The sequence below is a fragment of the Hypomesus transpacificus genome, chromosome 6 (genome assembly GCF_021917145.1).
Source record: "Hypomesus transpacificus isolate Combined female chromosome 6, fHypTra1, whole genome shotgun sequence".
NCBI classification, from domain to species: Eukaryota; Metazoa; Chordata; class Actinopteri; order Osmeriformes; family Osmeridae; genus Hypomesus; species Hypomesus transpacificus.
The window spans coordinates 1,895,558-1,918,167 of NC_061065.1; the positions used below are offsets into that span (position 1 = coordinate 1,895,558).

The 22,610-nt window shown below is 46.7% G+C and overlaps 3 protein-coding genes across 4 annotated transcripts; 2 read left to right on the forward strand and 1 right to left on the reverse strand.

Moving 5' to 3' along the window:
- The first annotated feature begins 23 nt into the window (after positions 1 to 23).
- Positions 24 to 5,750, forward strand: ppil4 (peptidylprolyl isomerase (cyclophilin)-like 4). Its single transcript, XM_047022371.1, has 13 exons — positions 24 to 163; positions 580 to 647; positions 786 to 850; positions 999 to 1,116; positions 1,249 to 1,391; positions 1,500 to 1,596; positions 2,003 to 2,119; positions 2,235 to 2,359; positions 2,491 to 2,557; positions 3,266 to 3,377; positions 4,446 to 4,542; positions 4,707 to 4,827; positions 4,984 to 5,750. The coding sequence occupies exons 1-13, from the start codon at positions 28 to 30 to the stop codon at positions 5,194 to 5,196; spliced, it is 1,479 nt and encodes a 492-aa protein (XP_046878327.1). The 5' UTR covers positions 24 to 27; the 3' UTR covers positions 5,197 to 5,750.
- A 1,445-nt stretch (positions 5,751 to 7,195) lies between these two features.
- Positions 7,196 to 15,824, forward strand: LOC124468785 (ribonuclease ZC3H12A-like). Of its 2 annotated transcripts, none has more exons than XM_047021741.1 (6): positions 7,196 to 7,950; positions 9,129 to 9,680; positions 11,298 to 11,437; positions 11,674 to 11,908; positions 12,085 to 12,191; positions 12,711 to 15,824. In XM_047021741.1, exons 2-6 carry the CDS (start codon positions 9,340 to 9,342, stop codon positions 13,697 to 13,699), a joined length of 1,812 nt encoding a protein of 603 aa, XP_046877697.1. In that variant the 5' UTR covers positions 7,196 to 7,950; positions 9,129 to 9,339; the 3' UTR covers positions 13,700 to 15,824. The 2 variants fall into 2 exon arrangements, with proteins under 2 accessions (XP_046877697.1, XP_046877698.1); XM_047021742.1 differs by having other exon boundaries at positions 7,196 to 7,942.
- Positions 15,825 to 16,395: 571 nt separating this feature from the next.
- tab2 (TGF-beta activated kinase 1 (MAP3K7) binding protein 2) lies at positions 16,396 to 22,604 on the reverse strand. The gene is made up of 6 exons (XM_047021484.1): positions 22,165 to 22,604; positions 19,720 to 19,880; positions 18,988 to 19,081; positions 18,151 to 18,225; positions 17,268 to 17,393; positions 16,396 to 16,621 (listed from the first exon to the last, which is right to left on the reverse strand). Exons 1-6 carry the CDS (start codon positions 22,526 to 22,528, stop codon positions 16,482 to 16,484), a joined length of 960 nt encoding a protein of 319 aa, XP_046877440.1. The 5' UTR covers positions 22,529 to 22,604; the 3' UTR covers positions 16,396 to 16,481.
- Between the last annotated feature and the right edge of the window lie 6 nt (positions 22,605 to 22,610).

The window sequence follows — 22,610 nt, forward strand, 5'->3', positions numbered from 1 at the left end:
TGGGCAATATCAGAAAACCCACACTAGATGAGACTTCGATTGAAAAACGCATGCGTAGTTAGCTCTACCCTGTTTCGTTGTGGCGACGGAAGCATGGCTGTTCTTCTTGAAACAACGTTAGGAGATATTGTTATTGATTTATTTACAGAAGAACGACCTAAGAGTAAGAATATATATATCACTTATAATCTCATCAAAATATTGCATGCAGAAAGACGCACCCTTATTCAGACGCGTTTAATTTAGCAAGCTACTGTAGACTACTACATTAAAGATCATGGATGTTATTTAACTTTTTAGCTAGCTAGGGCTAAACATTTCGCTTTTTAGCTAGCTACAACATTGAATTCGCAGACAAATGATACTCTTGCACTGGGTAAAATCACCAGGCTACCGAAACGAAACCAGACAGTATCTGCACATCCACTGTAACAGCTTTTTACTCTGGGTGCTGTAGGGTTGTGGTTAGCCAATGAAGATATCTTGGCATTGCTATTTAACTCATCTAGCTATTCATTCTTTGGCTAACAGTTAATATGTTCACCATGGTCATCACTTTCAGCACTCTTTCTCTTCCAGCTACCTTAAACTTCCTGAAATTATGCAAAATAAAATTCTACAACTACTGCCTCGTCCACAATGTTCAGGTAATGTATTTAAAACACGTTTCTCTCTTTGTTTCAATAAGCATAATATTCAGTCATCTTAAACTGATTTCCTGAAGAGAGCGTGATTATAGACATCTTTGAAGATCATCTTAAACGTGCTTTGCTTGTCCCTTCTAGAGAGACTTCATTGTGCAGACTGGAGACCCGACGGGAACTGGCCGTGGTGGCGAGTCTGTCTTCAGGTCGGAAACGTACATCGATCATTCTGTTTATTTGGGCGCGTGACAAAAGTCTCTCGATTTTTTTTCCCTCGATTTGGTGATGATGATTATTTTAGCTGTATTGATGATTGTAAAATTGATCCATAATACGTGTTTTTCCTGTCATCAGCAAGCTCTATGGGGACCAGGCACGCTTCTTTGATGTGGAGAAAGTACCACGCATCAAACACAGGAAGAAGGGAATAGTGTCCATGGTGAACAATGGTAGTGACCAGCATGGCTCCCAGGTCGGTTTCACAGGGTCAAACTATGACACCACAAACCGTACATTTCCCCTTGGCAGTTATCTACCCCTGTCACAAAAATATGTACGATACGTCTTTAACTGTTGTCGTTAATGTTCACATGTGGCTCCTCAGTTCCTCATCACAACAGGAGAGAACCTGGACTACCTGGATGGAGTTCACACTGTCTTTGGGGAGGTGTCTGAGGGAATGGATGTCTTAGCCAAGATCAACGAGACCTTTGTGGACAAAGACTTCATCCCTTTCCAAGACATCAGGTGAGGAGCATAGGTGTCACCTTGTTGAGCTATTTAAAACTGTGACACTTTGATAAAATTACAAATTGCCAGAGTTATTCTTATTCAGTGGGGCTTTCGTAATTTCAGGATAAATCACACAGTGATTCTGGAAGACCCTTTTGATGACCCTCCTGACCTCCAGGTACCTGACCGCTCCCCAGAGCCGACTAAGGAGCAGCTTGACGTGAGTGACCGTGCCGCCGTTTGTTTTGTAGCCGCTATAAAAACACAACTGCAGCACGTACACCTGCTAACACCTGAGCTCTCTTCCCAGTGACGAAAATCTGTTATCAACTTTGGGCGTGGGCCATTAAATGACATATTCTCAAAAGCAATTCCTGAGGGGAACACCCAAATTACCGCTGTAACACATGGCACATTAAAAAAGCTCCATTGTGTCCATAATCAGTAAAGCGCTTTCATCGCGTATTATTAATATTATTGAAATTCCATAGTTATGTTTACAGTGATTTATTGGGGGGGGGACAAATCAGATTTTTCCCAGGATGGGGGGGGTCGCCCCCCCCCCGGGAATTCCACCGATATCTCTTCCTAGACCGCAAACTGACTTTGCCGCCTTTTGTTTGCAGAGCGGTCGAATAGGTGCGGATGAAGACATCAACGATATGGAGGGGAAAGAGGCAGAAGAGCTGGATGAACTGCTGAAGGAGAAAGAGGCGAAGACCCAGGCCATCCTGCTGGAGATGGTGAGGGAGAGACTGGGACTGATCCTACCGCCGTGTCATAGAGCCATGTTTCTAAATCTACGAGACTGCTTCCTAGTGGATATTAAAGGTAGTGGTTTGTGTGGTTGATTTCAAGGTGGGTGACCTCCCTGATGCGGATGTGAAACCTCCAGAGAATGTGCTGTTTGTGTGCAAGCTAAACCCTGTCACCACAGACGAAGACCTGGAAATCATCTTTTCCCGCTTTGGCCTCATCAAAAGGTAAGACAGTTCATCACACAGCCCTCCAAAACTCAACAGTGCTGGAACTTTCTAGATCTAGACTCAAGAACGTTGCCCCCAATCACTCAGTGTAAATGTAAATATTTATATATTTTTTGCTTTATGTGCAGCTGTGAGATCATCAGAGACTGGAGATCAGGAGAGTCCTTGTGCTATGCCTTTATTGAGTTTGAAAAGGTTTGTGACAACTTTTCTGTTTCTCGGGTGCCTCAACACCATGTCTGTTCTCATAGACGGTAATATATGCAGCTCTGGAAAAACTTTGAGACCACTGTACCTTTTTCTTTCCTTTAAAAAAAAAAGTTGAGAAGGACAATTTTCAGTGAGGAACAGAAGGGTAGAATTTGCAGTGGCCTCTTAAATTAGATCCTTCTGTTCCTTACTCAAAAATGTCCTTCTCAACTTTTTTTTAAAGGAAAGAAAAACGTACAGTGGTCTCGATGTTTTCCAGAGCTGTAGTTGAATTATGATAGAGGGCGCTAGACTTCTAGTTTTGAGTGAAATTAAACCTATTTAGTAGGGTTATCGGCAATCGCCAGACGAACAGACAAATAGGATACAAACATAATTTGAAAACTTGGTATTGAATTTGGGGGATTTTAATTTTACTGTTCGAATTTGAGCAACATGAATTTCCGACCCTTGACTTTTTGGATCAGATTTGTTTTTTTTTATAGATTCATATTTCAATTTTAAAGAGCTATAAATATGAATTTCAGATATGGGTTTTGAAGTAAAATATTATGATGCTATGAATTGTGGTGTTTAAATCAATATTAACTCAATATTCAATATTAAGTATTCAATGCCTTTTAAAATGGAAAACATTATATCACTGATTGGCTGACAAAAATTGACATTTGAGATACTGTTCCCTGTCTTCAGGAGGAAGACTGTGAGAAAGCCTACTTCAAGATGGACAATGTCCTCATAGACGATCGGCGCATACATGTAGACTTCAGCCAGTCTGTCTCCAAGATCAAATGGAAAGGCAAAGGTACACATACTGAAGGCCGATATATGCTTCTGCGTTTTTCGAAAAACGGACACATGGGAACGCCCTCGTCTCCGTGGAACGCCCTCTACAAGCTCTCCGTCAGCCCTCGTAGAGCCTCGTAAAGCCTCGGAGAGCTTGACGTGCACCTCCTTAATTTCGTCGTAGCTACGGAGAGCTACGGAGACCCCCTTGGCTGTGATTGGTCAGTATTAAGTACCTCTTGCGTCAGGGGTAGGGGCGGGGTTGCCGTTATAGCAGGACGAACAGAATCCTTTGACCGCCATTGCTTGTAAAGTTTTTACAAATCATATTTTAGCTAAACCGTACATGTAAATCAGAATCTGAATTAAAATGTGTTGAGAAATGGGCAGTGTAGTTGCTGAAAATGTGCGTATTCTATTGATGGAACGGCTAATTTGTAAATTTGCTCCGACTTTTCGGTAACCTAGGTAAATAAACACTCAACGACGTCTAAACAAAAAACCGTTGCGCCACCTACTCTTCTGGCGGTGAATTGTTTTCAGCACCCACAGCCTACGGAGAACCATAAACGCAGTCTATCCGTCCGTATCCGTGCGTATCCGTGCGCCCGCCCATCCGTAAACGGAGACGCAGAAGCATATTTCAGCCTTGACTCACAATTTCAATCATCTGTAGATAAGATGAGGAAACGGAACACTGGGAAGCACGTATACTCAAACACCTATACACGTATCTATAAATACATGTTTGTGTGTATATAAAAATAATAATCTAACAACAATCTAATCATTCAAAAGATGTCCTTATTTCTCAAATGTTCTACATTTTAGAGTAATAGTAAAGAGATCAAAACAAGGAAATTATATTTGGAATTATGTAGTAACCTCAAAAAGTGTAAAAAGTAGCTAACCTTTGCCTGATGACAGCTTCTCATTTTCTCAACTATTGTACAATACAGTACAGTATGTATTGTAATACATTGACTATATATATATAGACAGACAAACAAACACCGTTAGTGTGTTGTCTGTGTGTATCTTGTCAGTGCACAGAACATAAGAACGGTTTCATTTTCTGGTTTTGTAGGTGGAAAATATACTAAAGATGACTTCAAGGCCTATGAAAAAGATGTCGATAGCCGATCCAAGTTGGCTCTGAAGGACAAAGCCAAACCTAAACAAGAGTATCCTTGCACTTTTACAACTTTATGTGAGCATAATTCTATGTTGACTTCCTTATCACCAGGAACGCCCTGGAACACCCAATCATTTCAGAAACTTTGTTTTGGCACATCTATCAGGAAGTCTACACTCCACTTCCTTGAGTTCTCCCTAACATTCCCAAAAGCTCAAGATATGATTTGCTGTTAGAGGAGGAGGAACAGGGGCCAAGCCATCTGCACACGGACAAAAAGAACAAAGAACACAAGCATCCCTGTGATGACAGCAGGAAATTAAAGAAATCCAAGGTTAGATGACTGTTTGTTAAAGGGGTGAGCAACAGGTGTACCCTGTGGGCCCGTCTTGATAAGTCAATAACACCTTTGTTGTGAAAGGACTATAACTGCTTAGTAATCATGACTCCTGTAATTCTCTCCAACTTGTCCTCCTGCCAAAACCTCCAGGACAGTGAGGAGAGCAGGCAGGAGCGGCCAGCTGGACGTCAGCGCTCAAGGTCCCGTTCCAGGGACAGGGACAGGGAGGGACATCACAAGCCCAGCAGGCCCAGGGACAAGCATCGCCAGGACGACAGAGACAAGGGCCACAGCCGCTGGGACAACAGCCACAGCCGCTCTCCTAAGAAATCTAAAGACAGGGAGAGGAGCCGACACCACTGAGAGGAGCGGAGGACCATGAGGACTGATTAACGGCACACAAGTGTAACTTTATCCCACAGCCACAGAAACTCAGATAAATAAAACAGGTCTTTATTGGAAACTGCCGTTTCAGTCAACTCTTTTGACAAGTTTTGACAAGCATTCTGCTACTCGAATGGCTGGATACCTTAGGTAGAACCCTTACAAACAAGATGTCTCAAACACACATTCCTAATCGGTCTACATACATGCATACTATGAAATATTAGTGGATGAATTTGACGATCCCTCTGAAGTTCATTGTCGTATGTTAATCGTAAAATATGGAACGATAATTGCTTTTCAACCTGAGATGCTGGATTCCTAGGTGACTTAATAGATTCTGCTAAGGAACTGTAGATGAACTTCTCCCTCGTGTCATGTGACAACCTGTCAGTCCAAATATCAAAGACATGCAGTATACCTTCTCTCTCAACTTACAAACCCATGAATAATATTCAATGTTTGTTTGGGTTTGACCTTTGACTGTAGTTTCATATGACTTTTGTACACTGAATAAATATGTACATGGAAAATGTGAGTTCTGATTTCCTTTCGTGGTGAGGGAACTCCCTGCATCACCCACTCCTCTCTCTCATAACAAGACATGTGACTTACCTGGAAGATGTCTCACTCACAAAATAAAATGGTTTAAACGTTCATATAAAACTCAATAATTGGAATTACATATGTAGCTCAACCATAATTGTTGGTTTCTAGCAGAATTCTCTGTACACATATCTTTAATCTCTGTGCATATGTAATAGCTGTGGTGCTGTGTTACTAGTTAAAATGTATAATGTAGTCAACTTAATTTGACACAGCTGTCCTAATTACAGTTGTCCTAATGTTGTTTTCAGTATTGACTGCATAGTTTTTTTTCCTATTGTACCTTCTCTTTCAAGTCTTCTAGACTGTTCTAGTGCAAGCTGAGGGTCCATACCTCCAGCTCACCACAGAGTTCCCAGAACAAAATGTCATATTTGTTCCATTGACATTTCAAATAGTTTTGCTTTGGAATGATCTTAGAATGTCACATTTTTTTCTTCTTTCATGTATTTTAGACTTTGTAGTGAGTTTGGGGTGGAATCACAAGAGGGGAAGCCAGAAGACAATGTGGTTGAAGTTGTAAAAAATGGAAAACAGTTGTTACTTACTCCCACAGATCTATGTTTGACATCCCCAACACATGACACATCCACATGCCCTGACAGCACCGCCTTTGTATTAGAATTATGTAAATGTGTTTTGTTGTCCACAATATACTTCAGTAGCTTTGCTTTTTCATTTGTTCTTTTATTTTATCAAGAGCATTTGCACAGAGAGTAAATCCCATGATTTAACATGAAGAAAGCAGGAGAGACAGGATAGTAAAAAGTTCCTTAACCAATCATATCTCAGTTCTTTTGTCTCCATTGTTTTAACAGGTTTAAACATGTCCAAAACGTCTCGGAAAACGGTTCACTACAGGTATAGGTGCTGCCCACACTCAGTCACTGCCTTCTCACAAACCGTTATTACATTCTCCGGCTTGGATAACGACCATTCATTTGAATCAGGTGTGCTGGAGCAGGGAAACATCTAAAACATGCAGGACTGAGGCTCTCGAGGACCAGGGTTGGCCACCCCTGTCCTAGATCATTACAGAATGTAGCTTTCATTCTGCATAGGTGTGGTAACAAAAACATTTCATTACAGGAACTGAAATGACAAGGTAGCAATTTTTTTTATAGGAATACTCTTTAAATGTAAGACTGACTAATTGAAGCGTTTGATAGTTTATGGATTACATTTTATTCCCTACATTGATGACCAAGTACATGATGAGGATGGTGATGATAAAATAAAATAAAAACATTGAAACACAATACAAAGTCTAATGTAGACAAAGTCTAAACTGTAGTGATAGGAAAACTTCCTGTTAAGTTAACTGTTATAAGAATATGTATCAGCATTTTAGCATTACATTTATGTATATTAAAACAGTTGCTCCTGAATACTTATATATACAGCAACATGTATGCTGAAATACTCCTCTCCTGTAGTTTGTTAGACAGTAACACGCATTTGTAAAACAAATCTGTAGTTGAAAGTTAGCAGTTGCCTGAAGACATTCTTTGACCATTTCAGGTTTAGTGTTTAACATTCCTGAGTAATTCCAAAGTTCCACTGCAAGCAAGCATGCTGTTTTGACAAATACTTGTCTGATAGTATTCTTCATAATCAGTTCCTGCCGGCACATCCCACTAACATGGAATTATATTATGGGGGGACAAAATACATACAAATCCAGTGCTTCATTACGTAGCCACTTCATTCGACAATTACTTATGAATGAAATCTTTGTTTGAATCAACATGTAGTCCACTTGATGGTCTGTTACTTTAAAACCACAGAAGAAGAGAGACCTCAGTGACTACACAGAACCAGTTGAAGGGAACACCTCATGTTTTCGGTAATCTCAAACTAGGAAGACCAGCTCAGTGTGCGGAATCGTAAACCCCTCACCTACCCCCCCGAAGGCTCAGCTAGTTCTGGGATGAGGAAGTGGAATGATTAAATAAATACTTTCTTCCTTGCCGACCGGCTCTGAGCCAGCCCTCAGACAACTTCCTCCTATGACTAGAATGAGCGCACGCACGCACGCTCAGTCAGGGTGAAGCTCTCACAGCAAACACAGAGGCTCTTTCCCGGGCAAGCCGAGGTTCCAGTCCACTACTCACTGAACGTAAGAATGTAAGTACTAACAAAGACAGATCATTGACCACAACACCAAGAATACCATACTTTGCTTCACACTGGACAGTGTACGTGGCCAGTGTACGTCAAATTCAGACGTGTTTGTTTGAAGCCGAAGCAATACTGCTCCTCGAGCAGTCAAGTTTGGCTGGGTATGGAGCCGTACTAGTGTGGGACCAGCTAGGACGTGCTAACGGACTTTTCCCCTGACATCAAGATGAGAGCGGATCTCTGAGTCTACACAGATGCTATCTTTGCGTTGAAGATGCTAAGCTGGGAAGGATGTGGTTTGGTGTAGCTTGTAGTTTTGCAAGAGTGGGAGATCCATGCTGCACATCAATCTTGTGTTATCTCTGGAGCGTGAGGTTAGCTAAAGTACATTTTGAAGAATGATTAATTCTTCAAAGAGCCAGTGACCTGTGGCAGAATTTTGCCTAGCCTACTGTTGTTACACATGTGTGAAGTCAGATCTTGACATTTGATTCTCTTGAAGCATGTATTCCTCAAAACAGTAGTATTGGGTAGAAAGCTTGAGCAAACACAATGGATGAGAGTTATGGGATTTTAAATATAATAAAACTACATGTTCAGAAAAAGACATACAGCTATACTGAATGTATAAAGGAACAAGAAATACATAACTACAAATCTGTGATGTATCTATTGACTGTTATATATGGATCAGTGTGTTTCAAACTCTAATTAGACATGAAACACACGCATTCCATTCTCAGAATAGAGCACCATTGTCAGAGCGTGTTTCTACAAAGAAAGTAAAATACTGTGTACCACTCCCAGTTCTTAGCATTACATACCTGTATTTGTAAGAGAAATCCTGGGGGTTTTCCAGACTGTTCTACAGAGGCACACATGTGAATTGAGGCGAGGTAGAATCCCTTTACGATCTGGTTATTTGAGGAAAATATCGAATTGATTCCATTTACAGTGTGTTTGTTATGAAACTGACTTCCCGCAGGTAACCCTGACAACATGAATAGGGGCCTTTTATTGATGCATACATGGGGGGTGTTTCTCGACCAGCATGACGCAAACATGTGTGTGCATGCGTGTGCTACCATGAGGTTGTGGTGAGGAGAGCTGCTTTTAGCATTGTGTGTCGAACCACATTCAGTGTCTAAAAGCCCCACTACACCTCATCCTTCCTCTGTTTACAGTGCCAGAGAATGCCGGTCTCTTCCTCCGTGTCGCTTGTCAGTGTTTCCAAAACTGACACCGTTGATGTGGAGTGACAACATTCAAGTAAGCAACGAGAAGGATCCCCCCCAACAGACAGTCCTGAGAGAGAGAGAGAGAGAGAAGCAGGGAGGAGGATCAGCTCCCTAACGCAGACACACACACACAGGCATCAGAGAACCCTGTGGCAGCATGGACCACCAGCATGGCAGAGTGGAACGCTTCCTCAAGCTGGGCTACACCCACAGGGACATCCTGCGGGTGTTGGAAAGCCTCCACCACGAAGCCCAGACCAACGACATCCTGGAGGAACTGATCAAGACCTGCCAGACCAGCAGCTCCACAGACACCACGAGCTCCACAACCAGCCGGCCCGCCCACAACAGCCCTCAGTTGGTCCCCAGAGGGTGTAGCCCACCACAGGCCTGCACGAGCCCAAGCCCACCACCCCTCCAGCTCAGAAACTCAGCAGAAAGAGACACCACTGGTGGCTTCAGACCGGTGGTCATAGATGGGAGCAATGTGGCCATAAGGTAGGCTCCAGGAACTTTGAAGATTTATCCCTATAAAAGATTAACCCATATGCTGCTTTCGGGTCACAATGACCCATCGTTGTGCTGCAACAACCTTACTCAATACAAAAACAAATAAAAAACATTTTTCTTTTAACCCTCGCGCTGTGGGGGTGTGAGACAGCCCGACGGTTGAAAGAAAATGCTTCACATTATTTTGGTACGAGGTAAAGTTGTCATGAGACGTGGGTGGGTCACAATGACTGAAGGGTCACACTGACCTGAAGATAACACAAGGGTTGAGAAACTGAATCATGTCTGATGTTTGAGTGTCACAATATTCTTTTTTGGCGTACAGGACCCTGCAGGTACTTACAGTTGTGTGTGTGTGTGTGTCACACTCCTATATCAACTTCAGTTCCACTTCACAGATTAGATTCCCCCCCCACTTCCTCATGAAGTGGGAAGTGAGAGTGGGGTGTCGGTGTGTCTGTGAAACACAAAGAGGAATCTGCAGTGGCAGACAGGTGGCCTAGCATTTCTAAAAACTGAAAATCCATTCCCAGTAATAATAGTGTGAAATAACAGCTAATAATCTATCAGTGGACTACTCACTGAGTACACTCAGAAATTGAGTAATCTTTTTTTTATAAGGAAAAGTTCAAAGCTTTTTTTACTACGGGGATTGTCTTTTGTAATATTCTTTGTGCTTGCATAACACCATTGTAGTGCTTCTCTGGTTTGTCAGGTATCAGACCCCTCCCTAGTCTTTTGGGATTACATTTACATTTACATTTAGTCATTTAGCAGACGCTCTTATCCAGAGCGACTTACAGTAAGTACAGGGACATTCTCCCCGAGGCAAGTAGGGTGAAGTGCCTTGCCCAAGGACACAACATCATTTGACCCGGCGGGGAATCGATCCGGTAACCTTCTGATTACTAGCCTGACTCCCTCACCGCTCAGCCATCTGACTCCCTCGTTGGATGTCACAAGGTCTTGTCTCCGGTAGCCTGTTATATGCAAAGCAACCTGCCACTTCCTGTTAAGAGTACAGAAGGGAAAGCCCAATGTTCCATACTGCTGCCTTAAGCCACAAACACATAGTCTATGAACATGTGAGGCCCCTTCACATGATCATGTTACTATCTTAGGTGGGTATGGAAGCTGTTGTAGCAAGAGGGAAATTCTTAGTGCCTTCAAATGGCTTTAGGATTCCACATTGTGTCATATGACATCTCTGAAACCTTAACCAGATCAGGGCAGATACTATCACATAGGAAGTTGTGACTGTGATATTGTCTAAAGTTTCAGATTTATATCGTCAGTTGATGTTTAATAAGAGTAACTGGCAAGCATACAGTACAGTACTACGTAAGACCTGAGGAGTGGTGCTGAAAAGAGAAAAATACCCTTTTGCTTCCTGCTTTTCCAGTTTCACGATTATCTAGAAATATATTGTTGTTACATTGAAGTTTATTAAATAACATCAGGGCTTGTTCCCTTTGGCACGGTTCTGCGTTCACATGATATGGAATTAGTGACTCACAGGTTACTTCCTGAAAAGGGTCGAAGAGACGTCCTTCTTGTCATACAGAAAAGGGAAGCTAATATTGTGATGTTGTCCCCTTTCTGCAGCCATGGCAACAAGAAGGTGTTTTCGTGTCGCGGGCTGCAGCTGGCTGTGAGGTGGTTCTGGGAGAGGGGTATCCGTGACATCACCGTGTTCGTGCCTCTTTGGAGGAAGGAGCAACCCCGCCCTGAGGCCCCAATCACAGGTGAGATTCCTGCTTTAACACCTGACCAGGGCGAGGTGGCACTGTGTAGCTGCTGTTCAATACTAACAATGGGCCAGATCAGAATGTTACAATCCAGAAAGTAACTTCTTCGGATGTCTAACTCTGGAATGCAAACACATCATTAGATCGCTTTCAAGAACCGCTAACGTGCTTATCAGCGTTGATCTCATCTTTATGATTTATATGTTGACAAATCCAACTCTTGAAATCTTCAGATCAGCACATCCTGCATGAGTTGGAGAAGAGAAAGATCCTGGTGTTTACCCCGTCTCGCTGCGTTAACGGGAAGCGGGTGGTGTGCTACGACGATCGCTACATCATCAAACTGGCCTACGACTCTGACGGCATCATTGTGTCCAACGACAACTACCGCGACCTGCAGATTGAGAAGCCCCAATGGAAGAAGTTCATCGAAGAGAGGCTGCTCATGTACTCATTCGCAAATGACAAGTAAGACCGAAAGCAGAGAATGAAACTGAAACAGATCGCGTTGGCAGGCAGGTTAATCACTTTTGGGTGAAACTAGAGCGCATATATGAATTCAGTTTGTAGGCCCTACCCCTAAAAATAACCGAACAATGATGAGAAAAAACCCTCAAACAATTAACAACTATTTTACATTTAAGGTTCATGCCACCAGACGATCCGCTGGGAAGAAATGGACCAACGATTGACAACTTTCTAAGGAAAAAGCCCTGGACCCTGGAGAACAAACAGCAGCATTGCCCATATGGTAAATACAGAAGAGAGTCAGGCTGTCCCGTCAGACCCATTTCCATTCACTAGAGGGAGTTATTTGTAACACATCCAACGTGAACATGCTAAGAGGGATGTGATTAGCAGTGTGGGCAGTTGTGATTTCTCCTGGCTGCCTGTCAGTCAGTCAGCACTGAGCGAGTGGCTCGTCTCCAAGGCTACAGTGTGCGGCTTACAAACAAAAGAGCTCTTTTCATCAACCCTCTGGCTAATTATACATCCTTAGAGCAAACGTCAGGCCTGGGATTAGTCCTGTAAGTCGAGTACAGACGACCCTCAGCCCTGCACTGTGTACCTAGGAAACAAAAGTAGGCAAGAGACTAGATCTAATTTGTTTGCCTAGTTAAGTGTGTTTACAGTTCTGCAGACAGGGGGGAAGGGGGCTACGGGCCTCTCGGACACTCACTACTTCCTTGTTGACAGTCTCTTTAAGGGATAGAGGATTACATCTGTTGGCTGTGCTTTGAAAGCCTATCCATTATTTTTTTTCTTCCAGGAAAGAAGTGTACTTACGGAGTGAAGTGCAAATTCTACCACCCAGAGCGTTCCAACCAATCACAGCTGTCCGTGGCTGACGAGCTGCGAGCGAAGAGCAAGCCTGCATCAGACAGAGAGCAGCCATACGTCCTCCCAGCTGGGAGTCAGGGGAGCGGTCAGGAGACACTCATGTACACAGCCCCGTATCACGAGCCCGACCGCATCACTCAGCAATACAGATATCCCTCCACCCCGCCTCCCCTTAGAACAGAGGACCATTCCCACAGGTCCTCCTCTTGTGAACTGTTCACCCAGCAGAGAGACTCAGGAAGCCCTGGTCTTTTGCGTCCGCCCAGCCTCCGCCTCTGCCCCAGCCCCCGCCTCTGCCCCAGCCCAGACACAGACGAGGCCTTCGGGTCCATGGAGAGCTCCTTGTCCAGGCTCTACATCCAGGACTCTTCCAGGAGCTACCCCAAAGGTGTATCCTACACCTACAGTAGTGGGGTAGCGGGATGCAGCCAGGGCAGTGAAGACTGCTACTACAGCTTTGGGACACAGGGGCACCTCTCCTCAGGGGGCTACCAGCCCCCCGGCAGGGTGCCTCAGTGTGGCTGTGACCGGCCCCGCTCTTGTGAGCTCCCAGCATGCAACCACGTCATCTACAGCCAGCAGACACACCTCCGGGCCCCGTCCCTGCCCTCTGCAGGGAGAGGCTCCTACCAAGGCCCGTTCCCCAGAGATGAGAACGCCCTCCTGGGCTACTACTCACCCCGGCACAGCCACAGCCTTCCAGACTACCCCTGGGGCCAGTGCCCCTCTGACGTGGGGGCGGGGCTTAGAGAAGACTGCTTCTCGGGTGAGGACAGAAAGAATGTAAGCATCCAACTGAGCACCGTGTTCCCTCAGAGCGTGGTGGAGCAGGTGATGAGCCAGTATCCACACATCTTGGACATGGACAAGCTGGTTCCTCTCATCCACAGATTCAGGACCAGCCACTGCTCCTTCTGAGGCAGCTGCCCCCTGCCTTCATTCTTCCATAGCATTAAAACATGCCAAAAGTAACGACTCCTCAGGAGGAAGCTTGAAAATGTAGCAGTCTCATTTGAATTTCTCGTGATTTGTACAAGTGCAATGCACTACTCTTTATGGATGTTATGTTATTTTGCACCAAGCATTGGCCTGGAGATTATCAAAACAGCAAGTGCTGTTTTATTATGTAGCCTCAAAATGAGGAAAGCTATACTAAAGAATTGAAGGGCTAGTTGTCTGTACTTGATATACCGAATGATACTTTCCTGAATGTTTCATGATTTTGTAATACGTTAAATAAAAGTACTTATTTTTATTATTGTCTATTGTCCTTTTTGTATAATGCTTTAGGATTAAAGAAAAAGCTTTCTTCACTCACCACTTAGTTATTTTCACCAACTTTGTGTGTCCTTAGCGCCATCTACTGGAGAGAAGATTAATAGGGCTTACAAAGGAAACGAAATGCGGGTCGATTCCAGATAACGATCGAAGAGGAAGAGAATTTCAGAATAGATTTTTTTTTATTTTTACAAATAACTTATCTGTTACAAAGACAGTTTTCCCAGCTAAAATCAAAAACACTTTAGATATCCAAATTATTATTTTTTAATTAATAAAACATGTATGAACCAACTTCACACAGAGTTGCAGATCAAGCTTTCTTTGGTTTGTCTTTGGTTTACGAGAAATAGTATCGCATAAGTGCTTAAGAGACAACTACTGATTTTAGACTACGATTTTTTTTAAATTGATCGCTTTTTCTCGAACGATAATCTGTTTTGGTTTTGAAAGTGGCATCTTGATTTGTGACCGCACAGATAATCAATACAAACACCTAAGGCAGTAATGTGAGGCAGCATATCGCATGTGAAAAAAGATTCCACAATTAGGGTAAAGTCATTAAAATAGTAAACTTTGAAACCATCCTCGACAAGCAGAAGCTTCACGAGACAAATTAAACCCAATAAGAGTAAGATCGTACAAAGAGGAACGTTGTTTTTATAATGTTTGAAATAACCACTGTCATTTTTGTACTGTATTGTTTTGTGGAGATCCTCAAAAATTCTGTGAGGGAGAATACAAGTCACATATCCCTACATAAATATTTCTTGATTGGAAACAGGAATACTTAAAACATTAAAACATATTCATCCTGATCTTTGGTACACTCATGAAAACCCAATTTATACTGCATAGCAACTACGCATATTCTGAAAGCCATCAGGAAACAGTTGCCTTTCACCAAACTGTACAGGGAGGAACACCTTACAATATAATAGGATACAATTCCATCTTCCATGCTTCTGTTTAGATGTAATTGGTTTGGATGAATCGTCCATGAGTCTCTTCTGGCACAAATGTGTAAAAGTCCCCAAATATTAAACCTACATTCCAGTTGTCAGATAAGATGGCAGTTTGTCGTTAGATTTTTTTCCATTTTTGTTTTTCAGCCAGTCCAAGATCTCTGGCGTCCACGAAATTCCTCCATCTCACGACTTTCCTGCATCCGCAGATCGTACACGAGAAGCTCTGCGATTACAGAGCGATTACAGAGCGATTACAGAGCGGTGAAGAACGCAGAACCGCCGAGGCTCGATCGTTTCCACTGCTGCTCTGCTTCAGCGACGCTTCAAATCTCACAGAAATCAAGTAAAAGCTTAAAGAGGGACAGCTTGCTTATTTGTTGGAGGCACAAAAAAGACAAAAACAAAAGCTAATAAAGTCTATAAAGCTATACTTACAGGAAATACAAGTGATTCATAGTGTGAGGAAGAAGAAGGCATTTAAGGCACATTCTAAAATGATGTACAGTGAAAATCTCAAGGGCATCTCTTCCCTTTATGTACTGTACACGCATGCAATTTAGTTTCCTTTTTGTGGGGGGGTTTGTTTACTGTAGATCAAAGAGACGCAGCCTCGAAAGGGGCACTACTTGGAAGGGCGAAAGGCAAGTTTTGGGTGGCAGTAACAAGGCTAGCTTCCCCTTATCATCCCGTAGAAACAGCAAACAAACAAAAAGTAGTCTGTTGGTTTTCCCTTCAGGCGGCAGCTGTGGCGGTTGACCAAAGTTCCCATGCCTGATTGTGCCGCCACAGAAGAAAAAGAAAAAAATCTGCAAAGGTACGCAGGCACCCATGTTGGTTTATTGTTTACGTGTGCAAGTTTTTCTTTGTGTTTGTGTGTGTGTGTTTGTGCCATGACCCTACAGGACAACATTCTGATAATACTGTAAATAGAAGCAGGGAGGCCTCCCTTTGGGTAATGTTGCCTTTTAAGTGGGGGGATGTGTGTGTGTGTGAGTAGGAGGTGGGGGATGGAAGGTGGACCCCACGCATGCAGAGTTTCCAAGATGAGGTACGGTCATCCAAGTCTGCTGTCTCTGCTGAGTCACTAACCACCTGTAAACACTATCCAGTCCAGCCTTCGATGGACAGCATTCAACAAACCACGGAGGGGAAAGAGACAGGCCACATTGGGGGGGGGAAAAAAGCAACTAACCCTGTCCATTTTCATCCAACTAGAAGGAAAAAAGGCCTTTCTAGTATTGTATTTTTTGTTGTAGCTCTGCTGGAAGGCGGAGGGAGATAGGGAGGGAGCTAGGGAGGGAGAGAGGGAGGGAGAGAGGGAGGGAGAGAGGGAGGGAGATAGGGAGGGAGAGAGGGAGGGAGATAGGGAGGGAGAGAGGGAGGGAGATAGGGAGGGAGATAGGGAGGGAGAGAGGGAGGGAGAGAGGGAGGGAGATAGGGAGGGCGTGTGGGGCTCAGAAGTGCCGGGGGAAGTCACACTGTTCACAGCGGTTGAGGGCGGGGTGGTTGAGGAAGGTGCAGGCCGTGCAGTTCCAATGCGTCCCCTCGTCCTCCTCCTGGCCTGATACCGTCCTTACACCCTTACTGCTCGAGTCTGCAGCCGGGAGACAGAGAGAGGAGTCACACAACACCCCACGGATACACACACACACACACACACACTGTCATCCAGGGATACACACACATGGTCATCCACAGATACACACACTGTCATCCACAGATACACACACACTGTCATCCACAGATACACACACACTGTCATCCACAGATACACACACACTGTCATCCACAGATACACACACACTGTCATCCACAGATACACACACACTGTCATCCACAGATACACACACACTGTCATCCACAGATACACACACACTGTCATCCACAGATACACACACACTGTCATCCACAGATACACACACACTGTCATCCACAGATACACACACACTGTCATCCACAGATACACACACACTGTCATCCACAGATACACACACACTGTCATCCATGCATACAACAGCACACAATCACAGGAGGGTAATGTAGCAAACACACACATGACATCAGTCCCAAACAGCTGCGAGAAGGTGAGCGTGTGAGTCTTCAGAGAGGTGTTCAGGGTTGAGGGCCGGAGGGGGCCGGCCCCGCATGAGGAGGACAGAGAGGTGCAGAGACATGCAGAGGGGAGACAGATGGGAGGGGAGAAGAGCCGGCGGTGGAGGAGGAGGGACAGAGGTACCAACCCAGAGGGGGAGCAGGGGGAGGAGCGGGGGTAGGGGCGGGGGGAGGGGCGGGGGACGGCTCCATGGTGAGCTTGGAGGTGACATTGAACATCCTCCCTCTCCTGTCACTGCCCTGGCCCTCTGGATCTGAACAGGTCACACAGGAAGGGTGCACACAGGAGCCATGGAGGGACAGAGCCATGGAGCAGGATGGAGCCATGGAGCAGGATGGAGCCATGGAGCAGGATGGAGCGATGGAGAGGGATGGAGCGATGGAGAGGGATGGAGCGATGGAGCAGGATGGAGCGATGGAGAGGGATGGTAGGAAAACAAAGGAGGACAGAGCAGAGATGAAGAAACACAGTGGCTGATACGAAACACGGAACCAACTGGAACGTTACGGAAAATCCAGAAGGAGCATTTACAACAACATATTACATGAGAGTGGACATGATCATGAAACACTTGAATTGAAAGAGCCTCGAACACAAATCCAAGTTTCTGAATGAAAAACGTCTTCCAGCTATAAAACTGGGGAGTGTTCAGAGACAGGCACACGGTGAATCGAGAGACAGAGAGGGTGAGAGAGATAGAGGGTGAGAGAGATAGAGGGTGAGAGAGAGAGAGAGGGCGAGAGAGGGCGAGAGAGAGAGAGAGAGAGAGAGAGAGAGAGAGAGAGGGTGAGAGAGATAGAGGGTGAGAGAGAGAGAGGGTGAGAGAGATAGAGGGTGAGAGAGATAGAGGGCGAGAGAGAGAGAGAAGGCGAGAGGGCGAGAGAGGGCGAGAGAGAAAGAGAGGGTGAGAGAGAGCGAGAGAGAGAGCGAGAGAGACAGAGAGGAAACATAGGTGGGTTGTCAAGCGGGCATCATACAGCCTTCTCTAAACTTACCAACAGATAAAGTACCTTTAGGTTTGGGTGGGACAGGACCTAGGAAGCCAATGTTGTCATAGAAGTTAGCATTGGGGTTGAAGTGTGGTCCTGCAACCAATGAAAAACAGGTATTTCTATCTCTTAACACCCACAGAGTTCAAGACAAAATCCTGAGAAGCACTAGAAGCTGACTGACCCAGAGTCAGTGGGATGCCCATCATTCAAGCCTAACACCTTAGGAAAAAGCACTGCTAAACAGAATCAAACGAAAAACTGTTCCCGTGGGGCAGCAGTGTCTCCCAGGCCACTTGTGAGTGACTAAGCTAACCCTAACTACAGCGCTGGTGAATGAGACTGTCAGCCGCGAGCTCCTGCCAGGGGAACCATAAATCCCTTATTACCATCCAGTTACAGGATGCAATTCAGGAAACAACTGGTAGTTAACATTACAATGGCAGCACCTTGACAGCGCGTGCAGGGGGGATGTGACCAGGAACAGCAGGTGTACTGAGCCCTGCCCCCCCCCTCCCCCCCACCACACCACACTGAGCCCTGCCCCCCCCCCCCTCCCCCCCACCACACCACACTGAGCCCTGCCCCCCCCCTCCCCCCCACCACACCACACTGAGCCCTGCCCCCCCCCCCCTCCCCCCCACCACACCACACTGAGCCTCCTTGCAAAGTTACAATAAAGAGATATGCAGAATTTACAAACCCTTACCAATAGGCTGAATTCCACTGCTTGCATTCACGTACACACACACACACACACCGCTGGTGGTACACACACACACACACACAGCTGGTGGTACACACACCGGCGGTACACCACATGGCACTAACACCCCCAAGGTAGGCCAAACCTCATACCTTGTGTTTGAAGGAGATCGATTTCTTTGGTTAAGCAGTCAATGTCGATCTGCAGTATCCTGTTTTTGCATCGCAACTGCTGCATTTCCTCAATCTGACAGAGAAGGAAACAGGGTCATGTGAAGCACGAGGTGACAGGCGTGGAGGGAGGTTGAGATTTGCCGTCAAGCCTGTACAAGTCACTGAGGAGCACGCTGGGCCACAAGCCTTACACTGGGACAACTACAGGGCTGCTACATCTCACACACACACACACACACACACACACACACACACACACACACACACACACACACACGCTATTGAGATCAACACCAGGCTCTCAACCTCCCCCGCACACACACAGATGTTTTCCTCTCAATTAAAAGTCCAGAGTAACTGGAAATGAGCTGATTCAACATTCAGTCAAAGCAGCGCTTGATCCGGCTCAGAGGTGAACAGAAACATGACTTAAGAAACACGCTTTCCTCGAAAATAAAGCAAACATACTGGAAGCCCTGAAGAATGATCTTTTTGTGTGTTATTTTGTGGTGATTCATCATGATTCATTCAACAGCAAATATGGACTCAAGTATAAAAAAAAGAGAGAAAAAAAATAGAGGTTCTTGTCAAGTCAGATATCTGCCAGGACATGTTATTAACCTGTCCTGAAAACAACCTATAATCATCTCCTGCATCCCGGCAGCACAGGGAGGGAGGGAGGGAGTCGGGGAGGGAGGGAGGGATGCTTACAGAGGGGATCTGAGAAACAGAGTTGGAGCGTTCTAGTCGTCTCCTGGTGAGGTCGTTCTCCATCTCGTTCACTTCCTCTTTTAGCTTCTCCAGTTTCTTCTTCTTCAACTCCAGCTCGTGCCACAGCCTCTCCATACGAGCCTTCTGGTGGACTAGCAGGGCTGCGAGAGAGGGTGCGCACACACACACACACTTATTATACTTCTCAGAGACACTGTGGGAAAGTGCGAGAGCTAGAATCTCATAGTAACCACCCTCCATGCCTGGAGTCTAAGAATGGTCTGTTTGTGTACAACAACATAACCTTTGTTCCTCAAGAAATATAAACCTCCTGCCTCGGGACAACAAGCTGTCAAACACAACAGCTAAACCCCCCCCACCTCCCTCCCCCTCCCTCTCTCCCCCCTTCCTCTCCTCTCTCTCCCCCCTCCCCCCTCTCTCCTCTGCCTCCCTCCCCCCTCTCTCCCACCCCCCCTCTTTCTCTCCCCTATCTCTCTCCCTCCCTCCCCTCTCTCTCTCTCCCCCCTCCCCCTCCTCTCTCTCCTCCCTCCCCCCTCCTCTCTCTCCTCCCTCCCCCTCCTCCCTCCTCTCTCTCCCCCCTCCCCCTCCTCTCTCTCCTCCCTCCCCCTCCTCTCTCTCCCCCCCTCCCCCTCCTCTCTCTCCTCCCTCCCCCTCCTCTCTCTCCTCCCTCCCCCTCCTCCCTCCTCTCTCTCCCCCCTCCCCCTCCTCTCTCTCCTCCCTCCCCCCTCCTCTCTCTCCTCCCTCCCCCTCCTCCCTCCTCTCTCTCCCCCCTCCCCCCTCCGGCAGACACTTCCAAACCAGAGAGCTCTGTCCTCCAGCCTGGTGGTCATGTGACGCAGGAATGCCTGCGTGGAGGAGATAAGCTGCAGCAGAGCGTTGTTGCCGCGGCAGTAGGAGAAGCTCCGCGCGGTCGCCACGGCAGCGCCAGGGGATAGGCCACAGACACTGACTCACGCGTAATCCAGTCAGAAGTCCAAAAAAGGAAAGGCTGTGCCTCAGGCAGGGTGACAGTGCACACGCAGCATGCACCCCTCTACCCCTCCCTCCCCCCTCTCCCCTCTCCCTCCCCCCTCTCCAGTCCTACCCCTCTCCCTCCCCCCTTTCACCCTCTCCAGTCCTACCCCTCCCCCTTCGGCATCCTCCCCCTCTCCCCCTCTTTCCCCCCTGCACCCCTCCCCCTCTACGACTCACCTTCCTCTCTATCCCTCCCTCTCCATTAGAACAAAAACTTTAAAAGCTTTTTTATGAGAACTGGTGTACAGTACACACAATGCCAAAAAGAAAACATTAAGTGTCAATATTATGAAAATCTAACTTAGAAAAACACAGGCTTCAAGCATACATAGTGAAATGGCGTCTTTGGCAGGATGGAGTGGAAAAAGCTATTACTTCTGGTGGGCAAGACCCTATATGATTCAGTATTGTTACAGAGGTAGCGCTGTTCTAAGTGTCCACATTCCCTTCTGAAATAGGATGTTGACTCTCATCTGTCACGTACACAAGTCGTCTTTACGTGACATGATCCATGCAAACATGGGCAGAACTAACATCCACCCAGATGCATGTGACTGGGTGGGCTTGGTGACCCAGTCGAGCACAGCACAACAGAGGAGCCTGCAGGGTCCGTCTGTGTACATCACTGCTCACAGACACAAAACTAGAGTTAGGGTAAGCCCCAACCCCCTCCCCCAAACCTCTAACCCCTCACCTCTAACCTCTAACCCCTCACCTCTAACCCCTCACCCTTTAACCCCTCACCCCTCACCCCATCACCCTCGCACTCCCTCTAACCCCTCACCTCTGACCCCTCACCCTTCACCCTCTAACCTCTAACCCCATCACCCTTGCACTCCCTCTAACCCCTCACCCTCTAACCCCTCACCTCTAACCCCTCACCCTCTAACCCCTCACCCCTCACCCTCTAACCTCTAACCCCATCACCCTCGCACTCCCTCTAACCCCTCACCTCTAACCCCTCACCCCTCACCCTCTAACCTCTAACCCCATCACCCTCGCACTCCCTCTAACCCCTCACCTCTAACCCCTCACCCTCTAACCCCTCACCCCTCACCCTCTAACCTCTAACCCCATCACCCTCGCACTACCTCTAACCCCTCACCTCTAACCCCTCACCCTCTAACCCCTCACCCCTCACCCTCTAACCTCTAACCCCATCACCCTCGCACTCCCTCTAACCCCTCACCTCTAACCCCTCACCCTCTAACCCCTCACCCCTCACCCCTCACCCTCTAACCCCTCACCCCCTCACCCTCTAACCTCTAACCCCATCACCCTCACACTCCCTCTAACCCCTCACCCCCTCACCCTCTAACCTCTAACCCCATCACCCTCACACTCCCTCTAACCCCTCACCCTCTCACCCCTTCAGAACCACAACAACAGAAGGTGTCCAGGGGCTCTCACCTTGTGTGTATGCGGCGTCGTCTGAGCCTGTGCTGGGGCGGCGTGTCTCACTGGGGCGCTCCCTGTGTGAGGCCAGGGGCTCGGGCTCGGCCTCCACAAAGTGGTGGTCGGAGGGGAGGCTGAGGAGGTTGGTGGGCTCGAAGGTGGGGGACACCACCCCGGGGGACACCGCAGGGGGCTTGTTGGGGGACACAGTGATTTTGAAAGTGTACTTGGTGTTGGGCTGGGTGACTACCACCCGGGGGGAGGCGGGCGTGCCCCCCCCGCCCATGGAGGCGCGGGACTTAGGGGGGTGGTGGTGGATGTAGGCGGGGCCCATGCTCATCTGGCCCCCTATGTTCCTGGCCCCCGGGGGCCCCTGCATGGGGGGGTTGGCGGAGATGTAGACAGTGGGGGGGTTCCTCCCCCCTCCCTCGTCGCTGGAGGCGTTAGCAGAAATGTAAAAC

What these genes read in the sequence shown, in the direction of transcription:
- ppil4 (XM_047022371.1), top strand. Translation starts at nt 28, where the DNA reads ATGAGACTTCGATTGAAAAACGCATGCGTAGTTAGCTCTACCCTGTTT. An exon ending in GTGACCAGCATGGCTCCCAG is followed by an intron (nt 1,117 to 1,248) that starts GTCGGTTTCACA and finishes GTGGCTCCTCAG; the next exon opens with TTCCTCATCACAACAGGAGA. An exon ending in AGGCCATCCTGCTGGAGATG is followed by an intron (nt 2,120 to 2,234) that starts GTGAGGGAGAGA and finishes GTTGATTTCAAG; the next exon opens with GTGGGTGACCTCCCTGATGC.
- LOC124468785 (XM_047021741.1), top strand. Translation starts at nt 9,340, where the DNA reads ATGGACCACCAGCATGGCAGAGTGGAACGCTTCCTCAAGCTGGGCTAC. An exon ending in TACTCATTCGCAAATGACAA is followed by an intron (nt 11,909 to 12,084) that starts GTAAGACCGAAA and finishes TTTACATTTAAG; the next exon opens with GTTCATGCCACCAGACGATC. An exon ending in ACAGCAGCATTGCCCATATG is followed by an intron (nt 12,192 to 12,710) that starts GTAAATACAGAA and finishes TTTTTCTTCCAG; the next exon opens with GAAAGAAGTGTACTTACGGA.
- tab2 (XM_047021484.1), bottom strand. Translation starts at nt 22,528, where the DNA reads ATGCAGGGGCCCCCGGGGGCCAGGAACATAGGGGGCCAGATGAGCATG. An exon ending in CTGTTTCTCAGATCCCCTCT is followed by an intron (nt 19,082 to 19,719) that starts GTAAGCATCCCT and finishes CTTCTCTGTCAG; the next exon opens with ATTGAGGAAATGCAGCAGTT. An exon ending in TCCCCCTGCTCCCCCTCTGG is followed by an intron (nt 16,622 to 17,267) that starts GTTGGTACCTCT and finishes TCCCGGCTGCAG; the next exon opens with ACTCGAGCAGTAAGGGTGTA.